This window comes from Canis lupus, chromosome 18, assembly GCF_003254725.2.
Source record: "Canis lupus dingo isolate Sandy chromosome 18, ASM325472v2, whole genome shotgun sequence".
NCBI classification, from domain to species: Eukaryota; Metazoa; Chordata; class Mammalia; order Carnivora; family Canidae; genus Canis; species Canis lupus.
In genome coordinates this window covers 51,953,809-51,973,887 of record NC_064260.1, presented here as the reverse complement: position 1 = coordinate 51,973,887, position 20,079 = coordinate 51,953,809, and the positions used below count along the sequence as shown (strand labels likewise).

Sequence of the window (20,079 nt, the reverse complement as noted above, 5' to 3'; positions counted from 1 at the left end):
CATTATTTGCCATTTACAGGTTAGCTCTGGATCTGTTTCCTGTCTCCTTTATTCCAGACTCCAGGCTAGGGAGGGCACCCGGTGCAGATGGAAAAGAAAGAGCAAGAGCCCTCCTTGGGGCTCTTACAGCTTCTGCTTAGATGTGGCATATAAAGCATTTATGCTCAGATTCCATTAACTGAAGCAAGCCACCCAGGAAAGTATAAAATGGGGTAGGGAGTAGAGTTGTCCCAGAGGAAAGACACCTGTCTTTTTGGGGAGGGACTAGCATGTATAAAGGCCCTGGGGCAAGGAGTGGAGGACGTAGTTGACAGAAGAACAGAAAGAAGCTGGTCTGGCTGGAGAATGGCCCAAGGGCAGGGCCAGGGGTGTGGTTGGAGATTGGAGCAAGACCGGATGGTGTAGGGCCTGGTGAACCATCCATTAATCCAGTAAATGTGAGCAGAGTGCTTACACAGTAGGCTCTGAGTCATGGCTGGAAATCTGGGGACAGACAAGTTTCCCGATCTGAAGGTATTGACCTAGTGGGCAGTAACAAGGAAGAGAGAGGATTGCGGGACAATGGGATCAGTGATCACAAAGGTACCACAGTTAAGGGAAAGTTTGTATTTTATTAAAAGAACTATTTTTATTTTTAATTTTTTTTAAGATTTTATTTATTTGTTCATAAGAGACACGTAGAGAGGCAGAGACACAGGCAGAGGGAGAAGCAGGCTCCCTGTGGGGAGCCTGATGTGGGACTCGATCCCAGGACACCAGGATCATAACCTGAGCTGAACTGAGCCACCCAGGTGCCCCAAAAGGACTATTTAATAAAGATCACTGCAGCTCTAGAGAGGGCCAAGAGCACAGAAAGGCAGAGACCATTCAGCAGACCACTGGTGGAGTCAGGCAGGAGGGATGGCCAGGGAGGCAGTGGGGGAGAGGGGAGCATGAACTAGGGAGAGATTTTTAAGCTAGAGTCCCCAAGATTTAGTGATGAATTGGATATTGGGGGTGTGAAAGAAAGTAAAAATACTTCCAAATTCTTCCCCAAGAGAACAGGGTCCAGCAAGGGGAATGAAGAAGGAGGATGATGAATCTTATCCCAAAGCAAACCTACTCTGTGCTTCCTATTTACATAAAGTTAAAAACAGGCAAAACTAACCTATGAGGATAGAATCCAGAATAGTGATTAGCCTGTGGGGGGAGGTGGTGGTGGTGGGGGGATTAGAGACTGGGCAGGGCACGTGGGGCCCCTGACCACACAGGTGTGTTCTGAAAATTCATCACATCACTCATTTCTGTTCTCTGTACTTCTCTATGTGGCTGCTGCGCTGCAATAACAAATTTACTTAAAAACAATGATTCCTACTTTTCTGTCATTGCTATGTTAATTTAGAGCAACTACTGGTAAGTAGATGGGGAACCGGAGGAAGGAACAGATTGGGGGTGGGGGGCAGATAATGCGCTGCCTCCTACACAGCCAACCAGGGCAGCTTTCAGCCGCCAGCTTCTGGCTTCTTCTAGAGCGGTCGGCCTTTGGCTGCCTCTCTCCTCTCTGGCTTTTGTCTCTCTCTGGGGCATCTTGAAGCCCTTGAATGGGAGAATCCTGACCTTTGAAATCCCCCAATCTATTAACAATAACTGATGATTGAACATCATCCAAATGGAAGACTCTGTGAAAGACAATGTTAACAGAGTGAAAAGATGAGCTATAGCTTGGGAGAAAATATTTACCAATCATACATCTGACAAAAGCTTGTATCTAGGCTATGTAAAGAACTCTCTAAACCTAACAGTAAGAAAACTAATGATCTAATTAACAAAGAGGCAACAGACTTTCTCCAGAGAAGACCCCCGGATGCAAAACGTATGCATGTCCTAGGGCTGCCAAGTAACAAAGTACCACGAACTGGAGGGCTTCAAAGAGAAAGCCTCTTTCTCTCTAGGTGCTGGAGGCTGGGAGTCCAAAATCAAGGTGTTAGTGCGGCCATGCTGCCTCTTTGAAGGGTGCAGGCAATCCCTGATGTTCCTTGGCTTGCAGCTACAACACTCCAATCTCCGCCTCTGATGTTACACGGCTATCTTCCCTCTGGGTGTCTTATTTATTTATTTATTTATTTATTTATTTATTTATTTATTTATTTATTTATTTATTTATTTATGAAAGAGTGCATGCATGTGAGCATGCGCACGATGCGGAGTGGGGAGAGAGAGAATCCCCAGCAGACTCCCCACTGAGTGGAAAGCAAGACATGGGGCTCAAACTCACAACCCTGAGATCATGACCTGAACTAAAGCCAAGAGTCAGATGTTTAACTGAGTGAGCCACCCAGGGGCACTGCGTGTTTGTCTTCACTGGGTATTCTCCTCTATGTGTCTGTCTCTGTGTCTCTTCCCTTCTAAGGACAACAGTCATATTGGACTAGGATTTACCCTAATCAAGTATGACCTCATCTTTACTTGATTACATCTGCAGAGATCCTATTTCCAAATGACCTCACATTCACAGGAAATGGTGGAGGGAGGGGTGACTAATATATCTTTTGCAGGAGTAGGGGGACAATAATAACACTCCACAACTGAAAATGAGCATGTGAAGACATGTTCAATATTGTTAGCCATTAGGGAAATGCAAATTAAAACCACACGACTAAGGAAACCAAAAAAATAAATATAGTTAGACACAGAAGTATATAACACATTACACAAAGAATTCCAGTAAAGATTGTTTAATTAAAATTTGTTGCTTAGAAATCCAATTATCGAATCCCTTTCACAAAGGGATTGCAGACACAGGCAGAGGGAGAAGGAGAAGGAAGAGCGAAGGAGAAGAAGGAAGCCCCTGCCCCTCCCAAAGCTGAAGCCAAAGCAAAGGCTTTGAAAGCTAAGAAAGCAGTGCTAAAAGACGTGAACAGTCACACAAAAAAAGATCCATACATCACCTACATTCCAACAACCCAAGACCCTGCATCTCCGGAGGCAGCCCAAATATCCTCGAAAGAGCGCCCCCAGGAGAAACAAGCTTGATCACTATGCCATCATCAAGTTCCCCCTGACTACTGAGTCAGCCGTGAAGAAAATAGAAGACAACAACACACTTGTGTTCATTGTGAATGTCAAGGCCAATAAGCACCAGATCAAACAGGCTGTGAAGAAGCTCTATGACATTGATGTGGCCAAGGTCAACACCTTAATCAGGCCTGATGGAGAGGAGAAAGCATATGTTCGACTGGCTCCTATCATGCTTTGGATGTGGCCAACAAAATTAGGATAATCTAAACGGAGTCTAGTCGGCTATAAATCTAAATGCAATATTTTCACCATAAAAAAACGAAATCCAATTATCAAAAGTTTATGTGTAGATGGTGTCAGAATAATTTTTAAAAATGGTAGAGAAGGTCTATATTCACTTGTAGGTAGAAATAGCTAGGAAGGGGTGAAAAAAAAGAAAATAAACCATAGGACTAAAATAAAGAATACTGACAATACTAAAATTGTCTCTGAAAAATAGCCACTCTGAAAAACAGTTTTCCAGTCTCTTATACATTTACCATCTGATTCCTCCTAGGTGTTTATCCTAGAGAAAAAAAATTATGTCCATGTAAAAACCTGTATACAAATGTTCGTAGTAGCTTTGTTAGAAATAGCTCATACTGGAGACAACCTATTCCATACCGTGGAATACTACGTGGTAATAAAAATATGTGGTGATAAAAAGGAAAGAACCATTGATACATGCAACAACCTGGATGGGTCTCAAGGGCATTATGTTGGGTGAAAAAGCCAGCCTCAGAAGGTAACATACAGTACAATTCCAATTATGTAATGTTCTTAATGTGATAAATTATAGAGACAGAGCACAGATGAATGGTTGCCAGAGGCGGGGGGTGGGGTGGGAAGGAGGGTGTGATTCTAAAGGAGTCATGAGGGAGTTGCTTTGGGTGATGGAATAGTTGTGTATCCTGCTTGAAATGGTAGATATGTCAATCCATGTGTATAATGACATTATAGAACTAGACACCAAAAAAAAAAAAAAAAAGTGAGTGCTTGTGAAAACTGATGAAATCATAGTGATGTTGTACCAATGTCAATTTCCTGGTTCTAACTGTTCTCTGATTATGTAAGATGTTACCATTGGGGGAAGCTGGGCGAAAGGGACACAAAAACTTTCCATACTTCCCTTTTTTCAGAGAGGCACCAGGAGTTGGGGAGAGACGGAGGGAAGAGAGAGAATCCTAAGCAGTCTCCATGCGGGGCTCAATCTCATGACTCTGAGATCATGACCCAGGTTGGAATGAAGAGTTGGATGCAAACCGACTGAGACACCCAGGCTCCATACTTTTTAAAGCGACATCTGTGAGAGTCTAAATTCTTTCAAAATAAAAAATGAAAAAGTTCTCTTAAATATAGTGTAGCAGCCCAAGGCTGGCATGGATGGAATGGGCCTGAAGCCCCCAACAGATTTTTTTGTACTCACTTACTGAGGGGGAAAGGTCCACAACACAGTTGGTCTGCAGGATTCATTCATTCATTTGTTCTGAATACCCTCTGTGTGTCAGGATCTGTCCAGAAACAGCAGTAGAGCAAATAGCCAGGCTCCCTGTCTTACGCTTCAACGTGGGGCCTGGGCCAGACAGCCAGGCTGAAAATGTGGCCCTTCACTCACTAGCTGCGTGGCTAACTGTGAGTCACTTAACCTCTCAGAGACCACCCAAACTCGGTGGTTTAGTTGTAGTTCTCCTTGGTAAAATGAAGCAACTAACTATCCACTTTGTAGGGTAGTCATGAACATGTGAGCTGATTCAATTACAGACTCTTTAGTGACACGTTTTGAGGGTTTGCTGTGGAGACCATGGGGGTCACACTTTCCTTTCTGGGGGAAGCCAAGAAAAAATACACAAAAGGAAACACATATACCCCTCCCCCCACACATACACATATACAAGCAGGGTGGCCTGATGAAGACCTAGTAGTCAGGGAAAGGCTCAGCAGCCTCAGGGAGCATGAGAGGTGCCCCAAAGAGAGCATGAAACCCAGAGAGACCGAGAGACCAAGAAACGACGAGATTCAGACATTCATAGAGACTCAGAAACCTAGAGATTCTAAGGCACCAAGAAATAGAAAGACGTCCAGAGGCCCAGAGTGACCAAGAGATTCAGAGATTCATATAGAGACCCAGAGACTGAGGGAGATACAAAGATTCAGGGAGACCCAGAGACTGAGAGAGATCCAGAGAGGAAAAGACAGCCTGAGAGAGCCAAAAAGACCTAGAGCACCAAAAAGACCCACAGACCCAGAGATGCCAAAAGACTAGAGATATAAGAGATTTTATATATGTCTAGAGGCTTGGAGACCTGGAGAGATCCAGAAACACCAAGAAACTCTGAGAAATACCCAGATACCCAGAAATGTGGGGAGATTGAGAAATAGAGAGAGATCAAGAGATTAAGGGACTCAGAAACCAACAGGGATGGGGAGGTGGGCACAGTGCAGGAGGGGCAGTCCCAGGGAATGAAAATTTACACTGGTAGCCAGAGTCAAAGCCCTGACACTGGGAGCAGACACAGCTGCTGGGTGTCCAACCAGTGAAGATGAATTGGGCCACAGGGAGGAGTCTGCATCTTAGGTTCCCCAGACCTGGTCTCCAAACCTGGCTCCGTGCTCACCACCCACCTGGCTCAGCCACATTTCCTTCTTCTTTCATTCAAATGTCAGCAGGTTGAGGTCCTGAGCCTCAGTGTCCCCTCTGAAAAATGGCAATGAGAATCACAAAACCTACCTACTGGGGGGTGGGGAGGGTGGGGCAGATGTGTTGGTCATGTGACTTGAGCCCACTTCTGTCGTCACCAGTGGTGGGACTTGGAACATAAGTGATTCAACTTCTTTCTGGTCTCCATTTCTATCAAAAAATGTATTTTAAAAGTCACCCGTCATTACTGCACACTCATTAGGATGGCTACTATCAACAAAACAGAAAATCACAAGTGTTGACAATAATGTGAAGAAGTTAGAACCCTTGCCCACTGTTTACAGGACCATGAAATGGGGCCATCACTGTAGAAAACAGTTTGGTGTTTCCCAAAAAAATTAAACATAGAATTACTCCCTGACCCAGCAATTCCCCTTCTCGGTGTATAGAAAAGAAATTGAAAGAAGTGAAAGCAAGATCTCGAGATATTTGTATACTTGTTTATAGCTGCCTCATTCACCATAGCCGAGATATGGAAACAGCCTAGGTGTCCATCAATGGATTCATCAGTGGATGAATGGATAAGCAAACTGTGGTCTCTACACAGAATGGAATATTATTTGGCCTTCAAAAGGGAAGGAAATCCTGCCATATGTTAGGGATGAATAAACCTTGAAGACATGGGAATTCCTGGGTGGCTCAGCGGTTTAGCACCTGCCTTCGGCCCAGGGCGTGACCCTGGAGTCCCTGAATCGAGTCCTGGGATCAAGTCCTGCATTGGGCTCCCTGTATAGAGCCTGCTTCTCCCTCTGCCTGTGTCTCTGTGCCTCTCTCTGTGTCTCTCATGAATAGATAAAATCTTTAAAACAAAAAAAGCTTGAAGACATACTAAATGAAATAAGCCCATTACAAAAAAGACAACTACTGTGTGATTCCACTTGTAGGAGGTCCCGAGAGTAGCTGAATTCACAGACACAGAAAGCAGAATGCTGGTTGCTTTGCACCAGAAGAGGGGAAATGGGTAGTGACTATTTAATAGCTATAGACACCCAGGGTTTTTTTTTTTTTTTAATATTTTATTTATTCCTGAGAGGCAGAGACATAGGCAGAGGGAGAAGCAGACTCCCCACAGGGAGCCAGGTGCCAGACTCGATTCTAGGACTCCGGGATCACAACCTGAGCCAAAGGCAGATGCTCAACCAGTGAGACATCCAGGTGCCCCTAGACACCAAGTTTTGCAAGATGAAGAGTTTCAGAGATGAACGGTAGCGATGGTTGCACAACAATATGAATGTACTTAAAAATAATCAACTTAAAAATGGCTAAGGTAGTAAATTGTACATTATGTGTATTTTGCCACGATTAAAAAAAAAAAAAAAAAGGAGGGAAGAGTGTCACCTGTCAAATATGGAAAGTAATGCAGGTGCTGACTGTCCCATAGGATTGTAGACAGAGTAAATGAGCCAGTGAAGACGGAAAGGTCTGCTGGGGCTGAGGGTGGGAGTTGGGTGGGGGGGTGGGGGGTGCAGTGAAAGGGGCTTGGTGGTCTTTGGGAAAGGCCTCCCCGTCTCCCACCTTGGAGCCCCTGGCTAGGCTCCCCCTACCGCTAAAGGATCTTGGGAGGGGGATGCAGACTCTGGGATTTCTCATGCCAAGACACTCTCCTCTCCGGCTCCTAGGTTTTGAGGTTCCTGGATCCTAAACAAACACAGACACTGCCAATGACCCTGCCCCACCAAGGCCCTGGTGGTGAATCCGGTGAATCCGGTGAATCGGGCCCAGGGCTCGTTTCCGGCCCGCAACCTTGGCTCCACCTTTGTGAGGAAGTGGGGAGGGGCCCGGGCGGTGTCATCATTCAGGCCCTGGGGTCCCTCCGGCCTGCTTTATCCCTCTTGCAGATGATGCAGCTTTGGAGAAGCTCCTACCTGGGGGAGCGGAGAGGGCGCAAAGCCCCACCCCCTTCCCGGAAAGGGCGCTGATTGGTGAAGGGCGAGGGGGCGGGGCAGCGCCATGGCTATATAAGCGCAGTCCCTCCAGCGCGGGGGAGTTGCGCTGTAGGTCGTCCCCTAGCTCAGGTAAGACACTTTGGAGGAGGGTGGGCGTCTGTGGGAGCGTAGGTGGAGGCCCCCAGGTTGGCCGCAGGATGCTGAGCAGCAACTTCTGAGCCCCGTAGTTGGCATCTCTTTCCGTAGCTTGCAAAGGGTAAGGTGGCCCCACCTAACCTTACTCTAAATCCGGCATTTGTCTAATAACATCCCCACTCTGGGCCTCAGCTTCCTCTCCATGAAGGAGGGTTGGTGGTCCTTCCAAGTGTGCCGCTTGGGTGTGGGGTGAGGGGGTATTTGGGAGTTGGGGGGCAAGAGGAGCAATTAAACTCTGGCTCTTGGAGGTCAGGCAGGCCCAACCTTTAAGTGGCCGTGAGACTGACACGCTTCAGCTTCGGGGTTTGCAAAATGAGTATTGGCCTATACCCACCTACCCGGATGAAGTGAGATAATGCCCTCAAAGAATTGAGCACAGCTCCAGGCACTTAGGAAGCCCTCAGTGGTGGCTGTTGCTGCTATGCTTACTCTCCAGCTTGGCCTGGGGCCCCAGGATGGGGTGGGGGGAGCTGCAGCCTCCAGGAATTCTGCTGCTTCTCTGGTCTCCTCACCCCACACGTATGCCCATTTCTAGTCTGCTCCGAGCACTGCACTCCCACCCTCCCAAGTCTCCATGCTCATCTCACCACTTCCTGGAGGTCTTTTGTCAGGCCAGCCTCAAAAACCCCCTTGATTTGTGGGGAGCGAGGGGGTAGGTGCTAATCCTGAGGCTACTTTCTCTACAGGCCATCCTGCCCCACCCCACCCGTCCCCATCCCCTAGGAGATGAGTGACGCTCAAGACTTTGCCACTTTCCCAGTGGTTGCCACCCAGGTGAAGCTGGGGGGCTGGAGCCATCAAGGTGGGGGTAGTGGGTCTGTTCATCCACGCCGGCACCAGGAGCTCCAGGCTTTTCTCAACCTTCTGGGTGAGTTCACTCAGGGACTGGCGTGGAAGCATCTGTGAGGACCAAGTGTGAAACTGAAGTGAAGGTGGGGGGGACATTCACCCGCCATGCAAGTATCAGCAATCTCTGTCCCTTCCCTTCTCAGGTGACTCCAGTTTGGCAAGGGGAGGGGAGGGGTCCTGTCAGAATGTGGGTTCAGTGGAGGTTTGAGCTTTGGAACTCTGATGCCACTCTTGTCTCGTGGGGGCTGGTGGTAACCCCAGTCCACCATTCCTCTTCTCTACTCCAGAGCACAGTTTCCTCCAGGAATTCCTTTCCAGAGATCCCTGTTTCCAGATTTCGGATAAGGTGAGGTGACACTGGGAACAGAGGCTGGGAGTCACCTGGGGCGGTCTGAATTAGTGGAGCTTGAATGCTGCTATTTCACTGGGCCTCCTGGTCTGGTACTGGGAGCATTTCTTTTTCTTTTTCTTTTTCTTTTTTTTTTTTTAAGATTTTATATATTTATTCATGAGAGTCACTGAGAGAGGCAGAGACATAGGCAGAGGGAGAAGCAGGCTTCCTATGGGGAGCCTGATGCAGGACTTAATCCCAGGACCCTGGGATCACGACCTGAGCCAAAGGCAGATGCTCAAACACTGAGCCACCCAGGAGTCCTGAGCATCTCTCTTTTAAGTCTGTTTTTACCTGACCACTTCCCCTGGGTTTTCTGACCCACACCGCGGCTTCCTTGGGTGTAAATGGGCCTGGCACAGTCCCCTCTCCTGCAGGCCTCACTGTAACCTCTCCCCCTTTCTGTGTCTGCAGTATCTCCTGGCCATGGTGCTGGTCTACTTTCGGCGTGCCAACCTGAAGCTCAGCGAGTACACCCATAGCAACTTGTTCTTGGCCCTGTGAGTGGCCCTGGGTGGTGGGGACATTCATAAGGAGTTGTAGGATGGGGCAGTGCAGGTGCTTATGGCCTCTGCTCTCTGCCTGCTGTCTCCATGACTAGGTTTCTTGCAAACGACATGGAGGAGGATCTTGAGGACCCTAAATGTGTGATTTTCCTGTGGGCCCTGGGAAAAGATTGGCGTTGTCGGGTAGCAGACTTCCTACATCAAAGGGATAAGCTGTGGGCCCGGATGGGCTTCCGGGCCATGGTGAGCCGCCAGTGCTGTGAGGAGGTGAGGCCCTACCATCAACCCGGGTTGGGGAAACAAGGTTGGACTTCCCACCCCCACTTACTGTGTACTCTACTCATGCCAGGTCATGGCCAAGGAGCCGTCCCACTGGGCCTGGACTCGAGAGCGGCGTCCCCACCACGGTGGGGCTCAGAGGGGCTGCACAAAACCCCGAGTTGCCCTCCCCGGGGGCCCCGGCCTCTCACCACCTGCCTGTTCCCTCTGTAGTTTGCCCTCTTCCCCCAGCCACTGCAGCCACCAGCCCCACCCCTTGCCTGTCTTGTTCAAGTGTCCTTCCCCAAACCCTGAGCGACACTGCCCTGACCCGCAAGCTTGTCTTTCGGTGGCTGGAGACCCCTTGGGGGGGGGCTTCCTCATCATCCTGCCCCCCCAACTGCAACTAGAGCCAGGCACCTACACTCTCTATAGTGAGTTGGGGACAGCAGCTGGGGGTGGGCTTAGGAGCCTGGGAGGTGGGTGTGGGGCTTGACAGAATGGGAAGGAGGGGCATAGGGCCTGGGGTCCAGCAGGCCTGGGCACCTGTCCCACCTTTGCCAACTCCTACTTGTTTGCTTTTGCTAAGTGTCCTCTCTGAGCCTCTCTTTGTCCTTTCTCTCTAGTCCTCCCGAAGCCTCCACCATGCCCTGGGCACTGACATGTGCAGAGTGAAGAGCAGCCCACCTCCTTGCCTGCTGACCTAAGCCCCACTGGCTGTGGCCCCCTGGCCTTCTGTCTTATTGGCTTCAGGCTGGCAGTGCTGCCCAGGTCCCCTGTCACCTCCTCCCAACTGTATGCACTCTGACCCTGGCCCCTCTAATAAACTCGTGTCTATAGGACACCAACTGTGCTTAGGCCCTGGCCTGGCTCCTTGACCCAGGGTCGGGGTAGGGACGAAATTGGAGAGGGAATCCTTTTTTTTTTTTTTTTTTTTAATTTTTATTTATTTATGATAGTCACAGAGAGAGAGAGAGAGAGAGGCAGAGACATAGGCAGAGGGAGAAGCAGGCTCCATGCACCGGGAGCCCGACGTGGGATTCGATCCCGGGTCTCCAGGATCGCGCCCTGGGCCAAAGGCAGATGCCAAACCATTGTGCCACCCAGGGATCCCTGGAGAGGGAATCCTGCCGGGTTTAGGTACCAGTGATTGAGACTCGTGAGCACGGGCTCTGTAATAACAATTCCCCTTTCCATTGATGACCCCTTTCCATTGATGACCAGTCATCCTGAACTGCTATTTCACTGGGCCTCTATATGTTTCCCCTCTATAATGTCACCCATAAATGATGAAATCTACACAGTGTGGATGAAGTTGAATGAGAAAAAGTATATGCAGCCCTTACAAGAGGCCCTGGAACCTCTAGGACAAAAAAAGCTTAAATGGTGAAGCCCCCTAGAGTTAGCCTAGACATACCTGCAAGGGCCAGGTCTGCTTAGGAATAAGACCTGGTCCCTTCGCTGGGCTGCAATAAAATATAATGCAATTATTATAATACTTGTCCCCTGTCCCCAAGAGGAAATTTGTCAATGAGGGAGCAGAGAAGGCTTTCCAGAGGAGGTGGCATTAGAGCTGGGCCTTGACCAATGTCAAGTTTGCCCATGGAGGGGCAGAAGTCATGAGGTAGGCTATTCTAGAAGATTATTCCAGAGGAATAGATTAGACTTGGTCTCTGATGCCAGACAGCTTCTATCTAACTTCTAGGTTTCTATGTGACCTTGTCATATTACTTAATCGCCATAGCGTCATCCACAAAATGGATATTATACTTAAATTGGGTGTTGTGAGATTCGAATGCATTAATCCTAGAAGTGTTTACAACAGTCTCGGGCAGCCTGGGTGAGTCAGGGGTTTAGCGCTGCCTTCAGCCCAGGGCATGATCCTAGAGACCCGGGATCAAGTCCCACATCAGGCTCCCTGCATGGAGCCTGCTTCTCCCTCTGCCTATGTCTTTGCCTCTCTCTCTCTCATGAATAAATAAATAGAATCTTGAAAAAAGAAAAGAACAATCTCAAGAACAGAGCTCAGATGTGAGGCCTGCGTGTTCCTGGTAGAGGAAATGGCTGCCTAGGGATGGTCTGGAGGGAAGGGTGTGTTTGGGGAGTGGCTGGAGCTGAAGCTGAAGTCCACATGGGTCAGAGAGGGGAATCTGGGCACCCTTCCTATGCATGCTCTATGAGTGGCTCCCAAGAAGCATGGAAGTAAAAAAGCTGGGAGATAGCAGACATTAGAAGCCAAGACAAGGGCTAAAAGTATTTTTAATTTGTTCTTCAAATAGGGAATATGTTCACGTGTACATTTTAAGTTTTGAACCAAGAGTCACCTCCTACCCCTGGCTACCTTTCCTGGAAGCAATAAAACTAATAGTTTATGTCCTTCCAGAGAAAGAATATAAGCATACATAACCAAATGCGGTATGATAAAAAAATATGTGTTTGGTCTTTGTCCCTGGTTCCCCGCACAGAGTTACTAAAACCCTTCTGAGTCATAGGGGTGAATTTTGTTATTCACAATGAGCCCCTTCAAGCCACACCTGACTTTATGCTAATGAGGTGACTCAGGGTGGGTCCCCTACTTAGCTTCAGAGTGGTGTCTGGTCACTAGGAAGATCAGTCAAGAGTGGGGACTTTCAGCTTCCCCACCACCTCTGGGGAGGAGAGGAGGCCTGGAGATTGGAGTATTTCTGGACACAGATGTGCTGGGAGGGTGGCCCACCTAGAGAGGGCACTGGAGCTCTGCACCCTTCCCTGCAATGCCTTGTCTTATGCATTTCTTCTCTTTGGGTGTTTCAGAGTTGTATCCTTTATTATTTTTTTAAGATTGTATATATTTATTTGAGAGAGAAAGAGAGAGCAGGGGGAGGGAGGAGTAAACTTTCCACTGAGCAGGGAGCCCAGCACAGCGCTTGATTCCAAGATGCTGAGATCATGACCTGAGCCAAAAGCAGATGCTCAACTGAATGAGCCATCCAGGTGGCCCAGGGTTGTATCCTTTATTTTATTATTTTTAAAAAGGTTTTATTTATTTATTCATGAGAGACAGAGAGAGAGAGGCAGAGACACAGACAGAAGGAGAAGCAGGCTCCATGCAGGGAGCCCGATAGGAGACTCAATCTCCAGACTGGGATCACACACCCTGAGAGGAAGGCAGACACTCAACTGCTGAGCCACCCAGGCGCCCCAAGTTGTATCCTTTAAAATAAAGCTCATAAGTAAAGCACATTCCTGAGTTCTGTGAGTCTTCTACCAAATTAACAACCCGAGGAGGGGGTTGTGGGCACCCCAGATCTAAAGATGGTTTCTTATCCATACATTTCTTTTGACAATTGTATGGTATTCCTCTTCATGGATGTACCAAAATGTAACTTGTTTCTTATCTGTTGACATTTTATTTATTTATTTATTTATTTATTTATTTATTTATTTATTTATTTATTTTCTGTTGACATTTTAATTGCTTCCAGAGTTCTGCTCTTCCTAACAGTACTACAGAGAGTCACTAAGACTTTGTAAAGACATCATTATTCAAATGTGAAAAGATATCTATAGTATGAATTCCTAGAAGAATTGCCCCAAGGCCACATCAAAATAGGCATTTCTACAATTTTTGCCAAATGTCCCTCTATAGAGGCCAAGATCATACCGGCCCCTCCTCCAGTATATGTGAAGACTGTTTTCCAGAACATTCACCAATCAGTGACATACCAGATTTTTTATCTTTGCCAAACTGCTAAGTGGAAAATGATCTCTTAGTGAAGTTCTAATTTGCATTTCTTCTTCTTTTGAGTGAATTCAAGTTCATATTTTTAAGAGAACTGTTTGTTTTCTTTTCTGTGAACAACCCTATTCTTTGCCCATTTCTCTCATTTTTGGTTTCTGATTGGCATATAAGGGTTTGCAGGAAAAAAAGCCCTTTGAGATGTCAATTGTAAGTATTTTCTTCAGCTTATGGCTTACTTCTCTGTGCAGACTTTTTAATGCAGCAAAATAAGCTTTTTTTGTGGCTTCTGGGTTTTGTGTCATTGTTAAAAAGAACTTTCCACACTGAGATGACTAAATCTTCCTTAGCTTTGGCTACATTTTTATTTTCATTTTTTACATTCAAATTTTGAGTTCATCTGGAATTTATCATGTGCAAAATTCCTTCCCATTTTCCTAATGCCTTTTATTTAAAAGCTCTTTCCGGGGCAGCCTGGGTGGCTCAGTGGTTTAGTGCCGCCTCCAGCCCAGGACCTGATCCTGGAGACCTGGGATCAAGTCCCATGTCGGGCTCCCTGCATGGAGACTGCTTCTCCTGCTACTTTTCCCTCTCTCTCTCTGTCTCTCATAAATAAATAAAATCTTTAAAAAAAATAAAAGCTCTTTCTCAACAGATTTGAAATACTACTTTTGTTATATATTAAATCCCTCTGTGCATTTGGATCTACTTCTAGATTTTTCTTTTTTTCTTTTTTTTAAGTAGGCTCCACTCCCAGTGTGGAACCCAATGTGGGACTTGAACTCACAACCCTGAGATCAAGACCTGAGCTGAGATCAAGAGTTGGACACTTCCCTGACTGAGCTACTTAGGCACCACCTACTTCTAGATTTTTCTAACTTCCAATGATCTTACATGCATCAGTACCCCTCCTTAATTATTACATCGAATTATTTTGGATTTATTGTGTTTTTATGGATTTATTGTGTTTTATTTTATTTTATTTATTTTTTTTTTTGATTTATTGTGTTTTAATATCTGGAGTCATTTAGTCTCCAATGACTTCTCTTTGTTTTCAGAAGTTTTCTGGGTATTCTTGCTTATTTAATTTGCCACACGAACCTTAAAACCTTTCTAGCCACCCCTCCAATCAGTTAAAATATTAATTGTGCTATATCTATAGATTGCTTTAAGGAGAATGGACATCTTTAAGAAGTATGTTGGCATCCAGAATAGTGTCTGTCCCTGACTTCTGCTTCTTTCAGGTGGTACCAATGGCCAGTGACTCCCAAATTTATACCTCTGTTCTGAGAACTGTTCCCTCCTTGGGCTTCTCTGCTTGGAGAAAGTGTTCCCAAAGGTCTTCCACTATCCCCCACCAGCTTGCTGAGTCCCTTCTGCTTCATTAATCCACTCAGGTGGTCAAGCCAGGTCAAGGTTTAGAGTTGTTTTTGACACCCTCCTGTGTTCCAAGAGCCATATCTAACCAGTAATTAAGTCCTATTGGTGGTGGTGGTGTTTTTTTTAGGCTGATTTTTTAAAAAGATTTTTATTTTTTAAGTAATCTCTACACTCCATGTGGGGCTTGAACTTACAACCCCAAGATCAAGAGTCACACCTCTGGGTGTTTTTTTGTTTTTTTTTTTTCCTCTGTGTGTTTTTAATAGCTTTATTTAATTTATTTTTTTTAAAAGATTTTATTTATTCATTCATGAGAGACAGAGAGAGAATGGCAGAGACACAGGCAGAGGGAGAAGCAGGCTCCCACACAGGGAGCCCGATGTGGGACTTGATCCCGGAACCCCAGGACCATCCCCTGAGCCAAAGGCAGATAGACGCTCAACCACTGAGCCACCCAGGTGTCCCTGTTTTTAACAGCTTTATTGAGGTCCAGTTGACATACAATAAACCAAATATACTTAAAGTGTACATTTTGTTTTGACATGTATATACCCATGAAACCATTACCATAATCAAGATAATGTACATATCCATCACCCCAAAAAGTTTCCTTAAGCTCCTTGGTGATCCTTCCCTCCCACCCTTTACCATTTGCCAGCTCCCCGCCCCACCCCCAGGTAACCAATGATTTGCTTTCTATCACTAAATTGGCATCTTTTTCTCCAGACTTTTCATGTAAGTGGAATTATATAGTACATACTCTTGTTTGGCTTCTTACATTTGTTATAATTATTCTGATATTCATCTATTGTTCCTTTTTACTACTAGGTAGTGTTCTATTGTATATGTATACCACCATTTGTTTATCCATTCATAATGTGTGCATGAACATTTGATTGGTTCCAGTTTGGGTTGCTACAACTAAAATTGCTATGAATAGCTTTCAGGTCTCTGCTCTGAGGAGGCCCCAGTTCAACTTCTCTGCTAGTCCTGAATCTGGCTTCATCTGGCACCAGCCACCTTCATCATGCTGCCTAAGTTTGACCCCAAGGAGGTCAAAATCGTATACCTGAGATACAGTGGCAGGTGGTCAGTGCCATGTCAGCCCTGCCCCCTAAAACTGGTCCCTTGGGTCTGTCCCCCAAAAGGACTGGAGATGACATTGCTAAAAGCAACTGGTGATTACAAGGGACTGAGGATGACCGTCAACAGAAAGGACCAAATTTAAGTGGTACGTTCCTTTTTATTTTGGCATAAAATAAATTTTATTTAATTTAGTAAGATATATGTAATAATTCAAATCAGGCTATGATATTCCTTTGCTCATTGGTTGGGGTGGTACCTTTTGCCTTTGCCCTGATCATCAAAACCCTCAAGGAACCACCAAGAGACAGAGCAGAAAAACATTAAGCACAGTAGAAACCTCACTTTTGAAAAGATGGTCAACATTGCTGGACAGATACCCCACTGATCTTTAGAGCTCTCAGGAACCATTAAACAGATTGTGGGGATTGCCCAGTCTGTGGGCTGCTGTTGGTGGCTGTCAATTTCATGACACCATAGATGACATCAGCAGTGGTGCAGTGGAATGCCCAGCCACAAAGTAGAAGATTTCAAGAAAGGATCATTTGACCACACACACACACAAATTCATGAATATTCACACACAAGTCTTTGTGTGGACATGTGCTTTTGTTTCTCTTGGGTAAATGCCTAGGAGTGGAATAATGGGTCATATATGGCAGGTAAGTGTATGTTTAACTTTTCCTTTTATTTATTTATTTATTTATTTATTTATTTATTTATTTATTTATTTATTTATGATAGTCACAGAGAGAGAGAGAGAGAGAGGCAGAGACACAGGCAGAGGGAGAAGCAGGCTCCATGCATCGGGAGCCCGATGTGGGACTTGATCCTGGGTCTCCAGAATCATGCCCTGGGCCAAAGGCAGTCGCTAAACCGCTGCGCCACCCAGGGATCCCTACTTTTCCTTTTTTTAAGAGACTTTTTTTAGAGCAGTTTTGAGTTTACAGAAAAATGATTCAGAAAATATAGGGAATTCGCATTTGTCCTCCCATTCCTCACATTGATTCTCCTATTAATAAGTATCTTGCACAAGTGTGGTATATTTGTTGCAGTTGATAAACCAATATGAATATATTAGTGTTATTAACTAGAGTCCATAGTTTACATTAGGATTTACTCATTAATGCTGTACATTCTTTGGGTTTTGACAAATGCATAATGTCATGTTCCTGCCATTATAGTGTCATACAGAAGTTTCATTGCCCTAAAAATGCCCTTGTCTTTTATCTATTCAGCACCCCTCATCCCCAAACCTCTGATTTTTTTTTTTTTTACTGTCTCTAGTTTTGCCTTTTACAGAATGTTATATAGTTGAAATCATACACTATATAGTTTTTTTCCTGGCTTCTTTTACTGATCAATAGGCATTTGAGATTCCATCATCTTTCTGTAGCTTGATAGATCATTTATATTTATTGCTAAATATATGCTTAGCTTTTTAAGAAACTGTCAAACTGTTTCCCAAAGTAATGGTTTTATTCTGAATTCCCACCAGCAGCATTTGACAGTTTTGGCTCCTCCACATCCTTGCCAACATGGTCAGTCTTTTTCATTTTACTGTTTTAGTAAATGTGTAGTGGTGGTCCTTTGGGTTGTTTTAATTTGCATTTTCCCAGTGAATAATTAATGTGTTGAGCATTTTTTCATGTCTTATTTGCCATTTGTATATCTTCTTTGGCAAAGTGTTCAAGTCTTTCACCCACTTTTACTGGATTATTTTTTAAGTTGTAGAAGTTCTTCATATATTCTAAATACTAGTTCCTCATCAGATACAATTTTTGAAATAATTTCCTCCTAGTCTGTGGCTTGTCTTTTCATTTCCATAAATAGTTCCTCTGAAAGAACAAAAGTGTTTTATTCTGATGAATTCAATTTAATTTTTTCTCTTATTGTTTGTGGTGTTTTGTGTCGTGTTTAAGAAATCTTTGCTAAACCTAAGATCATCAAATTTTTCCTGTGCTTTCTTCTGGAAGTTTTATAGTTTTAGGGTTTATATTTAGGTGTTTAACCCGAGTTAGAGTTTGATGATGTGTCCTAAATGGTTATCAGATCCATCTACTTGTCTCTCCCACCTACCACTTCCCTAGCTTGAGCCACCACTCTCCCTGGTCTTTTATCTGCACTCCCTGCTTCCTCTATTTTCCCCTTACCCCACTCCTTTGCAGCCTCCTTCTTCATCTGTACAAATCTGAGCAGCCTTCTACCCCACATAGAATAAAATGGAAACTCCCATGGTTCACCTAGCCCTGCCATAACTCTCTTTCTGCTCAAGTAACGCTATACATATTTTGGTATCTCCACTGTGCCAACGCAGTTCCCGGACCTGACATCTCCCTTACCCCTTATATGACCCCTCATGTGTCTGATTTATGCCTACTCTAACCCCTGGATTAAATAGGGTTTAGCACCAATTCTTCCCAATTCATTATGGATGTCATCATTAAATGAATGTGTATGCCCTTTAGAGGGGTTGAGGCCACCATCTTATGCTCAGGGAAGCACAGTGCTTTGCACATACAGGAGGTGGTCAGTGACTATTTGGTGAACAATCAAAAGCACTCAGGAGTGACAGGTTTTGTGAAGGTGATTCTGGGGACTGTGGGACAGATAGGTTGGGCCAGAGAGGGGTGGCTTCTGCATACCTCTCCAGAGCCTCTTTCTTCTTTTGGGCCCTTATTTATTCCCTGTGACCTAGTTACAAGGAACACCTGCTGTTCCCTTCTTTGGCGTGTGTTCTCCCAGCCTCTGGGCCTTTGCACAAGCTGGTCCCAACCCCCCACCCCAAGCCCTCTCCAGCGACTCATTGCATAGTTGACTTCAACGTGTTCATTAGGATTCAACTTTCTTTTTTTTTTTTTAAATTTTTTTTAAATTTTTATTTATTTATGATAGTCACAGAGAGAGAGAGAGAGAGAGAGGCAGAGACACAGGCAGAGGGAGAAGCAGGCTCCATGCACCGGGAGTCTGATGTGGGACTCGATCCCGGGTCTCCAGGATCGCGCCCTGGGCCAAAGGCAGGCGCCAAACCGCTGCGCCACCCAGGGATCCCAGGATTCAACTTTCTAATCATCAAAACCAGGGGACTGGGGGAACCTGCACCCCCAGCAGGGGGCTGATGTGTCTTAGTCGTGGGTCTCTGCTGTGCAAAGGCTTTGGCAGAGGGGTTTAGTCAAGATCGGATGCAGGAACGCTGCACGGTGAAGAGCAAAGAGCCCAGGCGCTGGTTCCACCTCCAGGGAGGGCGCTCGGCAAATCACCTCTTCCGCCTCAGTTTTCCTTCTCCCTAAAGTGAGAAGGTGTGAATGAGGTCAGATTACGCCAGTGGCTCTCACGCTTCTTGCGGCCGTGGGTCCTAAAATCCTAGCAAAGCTATGCACTGCTGCCCCAACAAAATGCTCGTGCGTCCGCCCTAGGGGAGCTGCAAAGCGGCCGGGCCGGGGCCCCCAAGGTCAGGGAAAAGCGCGGAGCTGGGAAGGCCCCCGCCGTCCTCCTCCCCGGGGCCTCCGCGTCCCCCACCTCCGCCGGCGCAGCTCCGGAGGCTGCGGGCAGGATCCGGGGGTCAGCAGTGCGCCCGCCCACCCGTCCGCAGCCTCCGCCGGCCCCTCCAGGGTAAGGCGGGGCTCGGGGCGCGGGCGGGGAGGCCCACGGCCCGCAGGTTCCGGGTTCAAGGACCCCGGGGCTCGAGAGAAAGACGGGATCCCGCAGTTGCGCGTCGGCGCCCCTCCACGCCCGGGGAGCCGAGTCCGGATGGGGAAGGGCTCGCCCGAGGTCGCGCAGCGAGCGGGGGCCTGCGGGGCGCGCGGAGGGGGCGGCGGGGTGCCCGGCTCCCGCAGGGGGTGCCCGGCTCCCGCAGGGGCGCGCCCGCCGCCCGCCCAGCCCCTCCTCCTCGCGGCGGCCGCAGCCTGAGGTCATCTTGGCCCCGAGCTGGGGGCGCGCGGGGGCCGCAGGCGGGAGGCGGCCGGAGCTGCCGGGAGCGCCCTCCGGGGGCGCCGCGTGGGGTGGAGCCGCCCGGCCCTGCAACTCGAGCAGCTGCCCCGGGTTAAAAATACCCCCGGCCCTGCCCCGCGCCGCGCTCC

General features: G+C 46.8%; 1 protein-coding gene across 5 annotated transcripts in view; it reads left to right on the top strand.

The window, feature by feature from the left end:
- Positions 1 to 10,677, top strand: part of SPDYC (speedy/RINGO cell cycle regulator family member C) — a 41,502-nt gene extending 30,825 nt beyond the window's left edge. For 3 of the 5 annotated variants that reach the window (XM_049096941.1, XM_049096944.1, XM_049096943.1), the window contains exons 2-9: positions 4,176 to 4,341; positions 7,354 to 7,749; positions 8,502 to 8,683; positions 8,952 to 9,010; positions 9,470 to 9,555; positions 9,657 to 9,828; positions 9,911 to 10,253; positions 10,446 to 10,677. In XM_049096941.1, coding sequence (XP_048952898.1) covers positions 8,542 to 8,683; positions 8,952 to 9,010; positions 9,470 to 9,555; positions 9,657 to 9,828; positions 9,911 to 10,253; positions 10,446 to 10,480 — 837 coding nt within the window. In that variant the 5' untranslated portion in view covers positions 4,176 to 4,341; positions 7,354 to 7,749; positions 8,502 to 8,541 and the 3' untranslated portion in view covers positions 10,481 to 10,677. The remainder of the gene's footprint in view (positions 1 to 4,175; positions 4,342 to 7,353; positions 7,750 to 8,501; positions 8,684 to 8,951; positions 9,011 to 9,469; positions 9,556 to 9,656; positions 9,829 to 9,910; positions 10,254 to 10,445) is intronic. The other 2 variants (XM_049096945.1, XM_049096942.1) reach the window with 2 other exon arrangements.
- Positions 10,678 to 20,079: the final 9,402 nt, after the last annotated feature.